Source organism: Penaeus japonicus, unplaced genomic scaffold (assembly GCF_977035675.1).
Source record: "Penaeus japonicus unplaced genomic scaffold, GWHDUDI00000001_assembly GWHDUDI00000010, whole genome shotgun sequence".
NCBI lineage: Eukaryota > Metazoa > Arthropoda > Malacostraca > Decapoda > Penaeidae > Penaeus > Penaeus japonicus.
The window spans coordinates 21,432,491-21,442,490 of record NW_028234412.1 but is presented as its reverse complement, the minus strand read 5'-3'; the positions used below and the strand labels follow the sequence as shown (position 1 = coordinate 21,442,490).

General features: G+C 34.6%; 1 protein-coding gene across 3 annotated transcripts in view; it reads right to left on the bottom strand.

Moving 5' to 3' along the window:
- Nucleotides 1-1,369, bottom strand: part of LOC122261758 (mitochondrial glutamate carrier 1) — a 19,624-nt gene extending 18,255 nt beyond the window's left edge. Inside the window, exons 1-2 of one of the 3 annotated variants that reach the window (XM_086540987.1) lie at nucleotides 766-933; nucleotides 450-488 (exon numbers count right to left, since the gene is read on the bottom strand). Coding sequence is in view for 1 of the 3 variants with exons in the window: in XM_043029559.2 (XP_042885493.1) it covers nucleotides 965-1,051 (87 nt within the window). In the remaining 2 variants the exon portion in view is untranslated. Of the gene's footprint in view, nucleotides 1-449; nucleotides 489-765; nucleotides 934-964; nucleotides 1,058-1,242 lie in introns of those variants that run through there. The other 2 variants (XM_043029560.2, XM_043029559.2) reach the window with 2 other exon arrangements.
- Nucleotides 1,370-10,000: the final 8,631 nt, after the last annotated feature.

Sequence of the window (10,000 nt, the reverse complement as noted above, 5' to 3'; positions counted from 1 at the left end):
CACACACACACATATTATATACATATACATATATATATATATATATATATATATATATATATATATATATATATATATATATATACACACACACATACATATCTATATCTACCTATCTATCTATCAATCAATGTAATTTTCCTTCACAAAATTCTCAAGCAACCTCTCCACCCAACTAAATCCATCCAGCCCAAAACCCATGACAACATGATTGCATACAATCAACATGACAAATAACAGAAGGTGAAAAGAAAAACCATCCCCATCACTAGTCCATACAGAGGTGACCTACTATCAAAATATGTGAGGAATGCTCACATTTTTGCCAATGCTATTACCCAGCATTGGAATGTGTACACAGCAACATGGGGTGTTAAATCATGTATACAATATGGTTTCTAAGCTTACAGGAATTCTTGTTTTGTAATGTGGCTCTTTTTGTTGCTAACCTTGGCAATGGAGGCTATGGTGGAACCTTAAAATGTTACCTGGTGAATGGAAAATTATTCAGTAGAAAACTAATTAATATATTGTTATTGGTTGTAAGACCTTCACTTAATATGTGAAGTGTGCATTAGGCAAGTATGCATACTTGAATATTTACTGCAGTTGAAACTGATAAACAAATAAAGAAATAAAAAACAAAAGTGTAAAATGTTTCATATATCAAATGTTGTCATTTGTATCAACAATAACTCAACAAATGTCTAAAACAATAATGAACAGAAAAAGACGTTATTCGCCATGGAAAGAGGGTATACCTACATGCGTTTTGCTTGTTTGGATAAGAAACTTATCAGCCAACCAAAGTATTCTAGTGTAACCTATATAGAAACTATGCTCTGGGTTTGTAATAGCTGATCTTTGCGTGAATGGCCAAGCAATCCCAAAGGAAATCACACTAACAGCTACACCACGCTTCCACACACGAGGAACACCACATGATACCAAATGTGCCACATACTCTGTACAGACACTTGTACGAGTCTATGAATGAGAGTAACACTTGTTTCACCCTAGGGTGAATACCAGCTGATCCCTCCCATAGCATCAGCTGACTGTGTCGTCTGCTTGTACGAATATTTTCTGAAAATCACTCGTTTTACTCTGAATAACTCCCATTTTTGCGGCAATCCTCTTGCCATAATAAACCCCTAGGTCATATATCACACGAAATAGGTTAGTAAGCGGTCGATAACAAGGCGGAATATCTAAAAAAAGAAGGAATGTTGCACGTCTCACCTGTACCGGCGGCGTGTAAGGTCGGTGGGAGAGAACCTCGGTGGCGCAGCCGATATGACAGGGTGGGCGAAGGGTGGGCGGGATGGATGGGGAGGGGCGGCCTGCTTTAGGGGCACACGGGGGCACTGTTAGAGGAGTAGATGGGCGGGGTGGGAGTAGGTGGGTGATGGTGGGTGGGAGGTTGTGGAGGGGAAGGTGACGGGAGAGTAAATGTACAGGGGGCGGGTTGGTGTGGTGGTGGTGGTGGTTGGGGTGGTGGGGGAGAGGTGGTCTGCTGCATGGGGAGGGGTGACGGAGGGCTCGAGGGGGGCAAATCCATAGGGGAAGGGGGGGTACGGGGGTTGAGTGATGAGAGGGAGAGTGGATGGGGTGGGTAGTGGCACAGGGTGGTTGGATGGGTACATGGGTAGAGGGGTGGGAAGGGAGGAGGAAAGTGGAGGGGGTGGGGAGGTAATGAGACAGAGGGAGTAATGGTGAATGAGGAGATATAGTCATTAGGGATTTGAGAATGTGTTGATGATTACAAAGTAGAGAGAAATAGATATTAGTAGAAAGAGTAGATTATATAAGTACTCGTACAGGACACGTTGATACAACAAATACGATACATTGCTTAAACATTTTATTCAACAGCCGAATCCATACACACACACACACACACACACACACACGCACACACACACACACACACAACAGCAACAACAACAACAACAACAACATAAAAAAAAAAAACAAATAAAAATCAAGACTCAAGAACAATAACAAAGAAGAAAGAAAGGAATATTGAAACACGAAGAACAAGAGTGGCGGCCCTGAATAGTAGTGAGCATATTAAATAGCTTTTATACATCGACGGCTTTTTATAGAACCAAGATGGTGGTGGTCAGTCCCGCTGTCGCTAGGCCGTTTGCGTGTCCTGGGGCGGCGGCGGGAAGATTATAACGATTCTGGTTGGAACAGTATTATTATCGTTTTTATTTATGCTTTTGTTGTTTTACTTTCATCATCATCATCATGAACGTCATTGCCATTGTCATCGTCATTATCATTATCATTATTATTATCATTATCATCATCATTATCATCATCCTTATCATCAGCATTATCATTATCATCATCCTTATCATCATCATCATTATTATTATCATCATCATTATCATTATCATCATCATCATCATCATCGTCACCATAATCACCATGCATATCATGTCATTATCATTGGCCTTATCATCATAATTATTTTCAGTATCGTTATCATTATGACCACTTTCATCAGCATTATCATTATTGTTCTTCTTCTTATTATTATTAGTATTGTTATTATTATCACAATCATTTTTATTATTATTATTATCATTATCAGCATTATAATCATCATTTGCATCATAATTTATATAACTGCTATTATTATTTTTATCTATCACCATTAGATTGATAAACATTAACAATAACTATGATATCAACAAAGCTAATAGTAATGATAATAATAATAATAATAATATGTTAGTATAAATAATGATAATCATGGTGATATTGATTATAATAGTGAGATGAGGATAATGATAATTATTATGATAAAAATAATCAAATTATTATAATGATACCAATACTAATAATGATAATAATGATAATGATAATGAGGATAATGCAAATGATAATGATTATGATGATAATGACAATTATCATTGTTATTATTGGTGCCATCGATAAGGGTCCATAACCATAACTGGCTCTATTCTCTGTATACTAACATCATGATACAATATCAGATAGGGTGACTTGCCAACAATGTTATCTCATAATTAATTCAGTTATTACAGCATCACAATATTTTATCCTACGTACATCAACGTGATGATAAGTTTTAAATATATCATGTATCATATCTGGAAAAAAAAAACATAATTATCATAAATATTACATTATTGCCATGTGTGCAGTGGCGTCGTGATGACTGCAGATCAATGCGTTGGCGATTTGCAACTTCCCTGCAGGCGGTTTGCTGAACGTGTGTGTCGTTTTGTTAGTAATTCAATCACCTATTCCTTCCTCCTTTCTTGGTTCCATTTTCTGTCCATTCTTTTAATCTTTCATTTCTTGATGTGTTTTATATAAAGGAAGAGTTAAGTATTTGTTCAACTGTCTGTTTTTCTTACACTATATGATTCACTTGGTTATTTTTTTAATGGTGCAGGTATATATATATATATATATATATATATATATATATATATATATATATATATATATATATATATTAAACTAAATATCTATCTATCAGTAATCAATGATAATAGGTACTTGACCTGTTAACACAAAAGGCTAAGTTCATCTAAATCATGCAATTTTCACAGTACCTACTTCAACATTCAACAAACATATTTACATGAAGGACGAGGTACAAAATGATAACACGTTTGGAATAACAACACAGTCTTAAACTACAGGATTCCCACTCATCATTATAGACTGCAAGCTTACTCTATGTATAACAGCAGAGTGATAAAGCCATTATCAAGCTTATCGAACACGCAGTACAACTTCGGCCTTGAGAGAGCGTGGTGTACATTGCATGGGAATATTTTTCTTTCTTTTTTTTATCGTTGCTTCTATAACTGCGATTTTTATGATTGTGAATTACGAAGGTAATGGTGAAAAAGATGAAAATAATGATGATTAAAAAGATATGTTATCACTATTATTGCTACTGATATCAATCATAGCTACTGATATCACTATTTTTGTTATCATTAACATTATTATTGATCTTTATCATTAGTATTATTACCATTACTATTATCACTGTTACCATTGATTATTGTATGCCGCTCATGTGAAGGATTATTTATGCAGAACAAATTGTAAACAAAACAACACAGGGAACACCGGTAAACACTCGAATATGCAAATTTTCCCTTCGTTGTTTTGTGTTGGCCGCTAATCTTATTATCGTCACTATCATTATCACTTTCATTCCTCTGCCGTGGCCCTACCATCGTTTCTGTCAGGGATTTACAGTAACTATATGATAATGATAACAATGATAGTAATTAAGATAATGATAGTAATGATGATAATGAAGATACCACCAACAATGATGATAATGATAATGATCATAAAAATAACAATCGTAATAACAAAGATGGTAATGATGATGATCCTAGTGCTAATGGTGATGTTAAAATTAATAGTGATAATGATAATAACAACATTAATGATATTGATGATGATGATAATGATATTAAACAACATGTTACTATTATATATAACAAACAATAATAATATGAATATAGTAGTAATAATGATATTGATTATGATACTAACGATAAGTGATAATGATATTAATACTGATGATGAATGAAACTAATGATTACAACAATGATGATTATATCAATATGATGACGATTATGGTAATTATATTAATAATAACCCTAAGAAAATAGGTAATAATATTGATAACAACCGTAGGAAAATGATGATAACGATACTGATAATAAGAAAAATGCTAATATTAATGATTATGATGATGATAATGATATTGATGATACATTTTGATGATAATGGTAATATCAATAAAACATTAATTACATAATGATGATAATAGCAATACTAATATATCTACTATTATCAATAATATTAGTAATAAAGATAATGACTAAAAATAATGATGATAATAATGATGATAGTAATGATGACAATAATAAGGATAATAACCATAATAAAAATAATTATACTATTGATAACAATAATAATGATGATAGTGGGGATAATAGTAATAATTATAATTGAAATAATGATAATGTTGATAGTGATAACGATAATAACGACAATAATAACTGTTATAATGATAATAACAAAAGCAACAACAATGACAGTGGTAATGATAATGATAATGGAAAAATGTTCAAAATAATACTGATGAAAGGATAATAATGATAATGAGAATGATATTGATAATATCGATATTAAGGATAATTATGTTAATGATATTGATGATGATGATAATAATCATGTCGATAACAGCAATGACCATAATGATGATAATGAACGTAATGATAAAGATAACAATATTGATAATGGTTATCACAACAGTGATGATAACAGTAATGGTTATCACGATGATGATGATAAAAAGATGATGTTGAAGATGATAATTATGATAATGATGATGAAGAGATGATGACGATATTCATAATGGTAGTAATGATAATAATAATGATAATGGCAGTAATAATAACACTTAAAGCTATACCCAAGCATTCCTCAGTATACTATGCGATCCGAAACCAATTCATTCTAAATCAATAAATCCAATTTATGTACTGAAAGGTCAAGGGGTCCCAGAGGGATAGAATCTTCCGTAATTAATCCTGTACGCTGGACCAACGCAGACGAGCAAAAAAAAGACGAAAAAAAGAGAGAGAAAAAAAAAAACAGAAAAAGAAGTCCACGTGCAGCCATGTCTGAACACGAAGCATACTCTCTTTTTAAGTATTTTATCCGTAAAAATGGCAAGACAAAAGCATTATTTTTCCCTTTCTTTCTCTTAATCAATAGAAGAAAAACAAGTTTGTACTCAACAATGTGTGAAGCTATTAGACGTGAGAAGGAAATGCGTTCGTGGAAATTGTAGACTTTGATCCGGATTAATCATCCGCGAACGGTAGTAATAGCATGTGGTCTCTCTGGGGATATTGACAATATATAGATTTGTTACGTCAATAGGACGGGTCTCAGTTTGGTTATGATTTATATATTTTTTTCGGTGAATGTAACGTAGAAGTGACTTGGTAAATTGATTCTCAGCGGGATATATGCTCTGTTTTGGTGTTAAGTTTTTACAATGTAATATTGTTGATTCATGACTTCGGATTGTGGGAATGCAAGGCCCTTGATTTAGTGGTCTTTCATATAAGTTTAGTTAAGATGTTTTCCACCGTTGTTGTATTCGATTTTGGTTGTAATTGGTAGAATGTTTACAACAAATTTAGCGTTAGGGCAAAAAAGGTTTGGTTTTTAGATTTTCACTGATATTGATGTTCATAGCAAAAATGATATCGATAATAATAATGATCAAAATGATGACAATGATATTGATAATAATGATAATGATCATAATAATAACAATGTTAATGATAACAAAAGTAATGATGATAATAATGATTATGATAACGATAATAATGATGAGAATAACAATAACAACAATAATGATGATGATAATAGCATCAGCAATATCAACACCAACAACAGTAATAATGATAATGATAACAATGATGACAACGTTGACGCACAACTCGCATTGTTATCTATATCCTCCTCCTCCACCTCCTCCGTCCTCTACTCTTCCTCCTCCTTTCCTTCTTTTTCATCCTCTTCCTCTTCTTCTTTTTCTTCTTCTCCTCCTCCTCCCCTTCATCATCATCATCTTCACTACTGCTATTATCTTTTGTTTTCCCATTTACGGTGGAGCTGTGGGTCCCGCAGCCATGACCTACTCGGGCCCCTTATTCCATCTCTGGTGTTCTATTTTGTTGATATATGACTTTTGTATCATTCAATGTTGATACACAACTATCTATCATATATCGTTAATACATATTTCATTGTTTTATTCATATCTTTCGTATCTCACAAAGACCAAACACGATATGGTGACAACACAAGGATCAGCCTGGAAATTACCATAACACCGACTGCCAGAAAAACACTAGACAGGGATTGCTGAGGAAGATTTGTTTGGAATGGCATGGCAAAACAGTCTTTATTCCCATAGGATGATGGTATGAAAATTTATTTTTGATAAATAATCTTTGCATTTCATATACCAAGAACTATCCTTTTGTAAGATTGGATGAAAATTATATCATTGTCGATATATATCAATGGTTCCCAAAGTGGGCGGAAAAACCTGGGGGGCTGTGGGGTGGAAGGGGTGGTAGGGGGCGACAGGGTGGCATGAGGAGCAGTTTAGGTAACAAATAACTTTTTGTTTTTTTACAAAATCTGAATGACAAAATATATGTTAAAGCTAAAGGAACCCGTATGCAGTTTAGAGATAATAAAACTGACATAAGAATTATAAATGTATGCATAGCTCTGTTACGTAGTCCAAAGTCAGAGTCAAAAGTCCGAACGTTTGCTTGGCGCATTTGAAGACAACAACTAAGTTACTATGGTTACTGGTAAGATGTTGATATACCTTTTCATATTGCTGACACAGTTAAAAGGTTAAATAAATTGGTTTACTAAATTAGGTTTTATTTGTGAAATACGCCGTTGTTATCATGTTATAAGCACAAAAAAGAGAAAAAAAATATATACTTTTTTTTTTTTGGGGGGGGGCGCTAGGAATCCACCTGGAGGCCAATGGGCGCCAGTCTGGAAAAGTTTGGGAAGCTCTGATATACATAATACATTGTGTTGTTTCGGACCTTTAATCAAACATACGAAAATCAGCTCTCTTGATAAAGCAATAAAACAATCATGTATACTGTTCCTTTCACCATTTCCCTTCAGTAAAGTCTATCACAAAGGGCGTAGGGATTAAAGGCTTCGCATAAGGAGTGATGTTGGAGAGCGAAGGTAACGGAAATCAGGTTAGATCTTATTTAAGGTTTCCCTTTCTTATATACCAGGCAGACATATGGCACGCGGATGGGGGAGATAGGATAAAAGGATAAAATTATACCAGGGGGATTTCCCTGGATTTATTAAGGGGCGTATTACTGTGGTTTCACGCACGTAGTGTGTAATTGAAGGTGGTGAGAGAAACCTTTCATATTGGGCGCGCGAGATGAATCACATCCATAGTAAGAACAGACCAAAGAGATGATAAAAGAAACCAACGGCGCGTGGGTAGAGAGAAACAACAGTAGAAAAACAATACAATATCTTTTTCTGTAGGTGTATTTGCTTGAATGATTTAGTTGCCACATATAGGTGAGATACACATTTTTGTTTTGAATCGTAGTTGATATCTGCTTTCTCGTATCCTTTCTTTTCGTACTCCGTTTTTATCAGGCTTTGTTTGTGGATCTGTCCACCCACACCCACACACACACATCTCTACCCATGCGTACAGCTCTCCGCCAGGCCTTGAACCAAATATATATCAAGTATGTGTTACATGAATATACAGTATTATGAATATGTATGTACGTATATATACATAGAGACAAACATATATGTATATATATATATATATATATATATATATATATATATATATATATATATATATATATATATAGACATAGAAAATGAATATGCATACGCACACACAAATAAATAAATATATATACATACACACACACACACACACACAAACGCGCACACAAATTTCGTGTTTTGTTTGTGTTAGTGTAAGTGTGAGCATTATCCCAAGATGTTTTCAGATGTGAGATGCGTTGCATTACGATAGCAAGGTTCGGAAACTTTTAAGTGCTTGGCAATGTGCCAAACGTCAGCGAATTCTTTCAAAAAAGGTTTTCCTTTGTGGCAGGAACATTTAGATGTTTGTCTCTTTTTCATAGATTTTTTTTATGACTGTTGAAAGGATCTTTTGAAATTGGAAAATTAAAACCAAATTAGATTTTCCTCTGGTGTGTTGTGGCATATTTTAAGGCGCATTATATTCATCTTAAAAATCATCACTGGTCATCATCATATTGTTTCTGCTAACCATTATCTATATCATCATTGCTTTTATTGTTGCAGTTTTGCTAGTATTACTAACTTCGATATTTTCAGTGTTACTATTATCATTATCGTATCTTGCATTTTACTCTAATATCATTTCCATCAGTGTAGTTAGAATATATAACAACAGAAAAGAATAATAACACTTAAATGAATCATTATCATCATTATATATATATATATATATATATATATATATATATATATATATATATAATTATGCCATAATTTTGTTGTTATTATCTATATTATCTTATTATCTAGTAAGTATTACCGGAAAAAAACAGAAAGTGTTTCAAGTTTTGTGGAGAAACTACCATCCCTTCTCTTCGGAACGCGTTAACAAATGTTGCAATTCTACTTCCATTGCCTGCATCTGTTGCAAGTTTCTGTGTTGTTAGACGTCGTTTTCTTCTGGACTAATTTTGTTAGTAAACGCATTTGCAGAGGGCGTTATCGCTTGTCTTGAAGGCTGAGTAAGCTGTGTGAAGTGAATTAAGAGTGATATAGCTAATGGATAGAATGAAAAAAAAAAGTTACGGAGGAAAGTATTTGCGTTGGGGTGCCTTAGACGCGTAATTTGGGTTGACTTAGATGGTATGATAAAAGAGCAGTTATATGTACACGAACCAGGTCACTCTAGTTTGAATATTGTCAGATTTGAGAATGAGTTTGTGTTCAGTGTATGGGTTTTGCTGGGTGTTTTGGTGTGGCTTGACCCTTTTTTCGTCCGATTTCGGTAGTCGTTAGCAGAATAGGTTCGGGGGGTTTGTAGCAGTATATTTATAATTACGCGTCGTCGCTTGCCGGGCCGTTGGGCGGGAGGGGGCTCGGATGGCGTGGATAGCTTTGTATAAAGGCGAAAGTTGGAGGGCGCGCGATAGAGAGCGCGAGAGCGAGAGAGCGCGGCGAGAGAGATAGCCGCGAGCGCGATCGCGCGCGAGCGAGAGCGCAGAGAGAGAGAGAGAGATCGGAGGAGAGAGAGAGAGAGCGCGAGGAGAGCGAGAGGAGAGAGCAGACGCGCGGAGAGGCAGAGGAGCGCGAGCGCAGACGGAGAGAG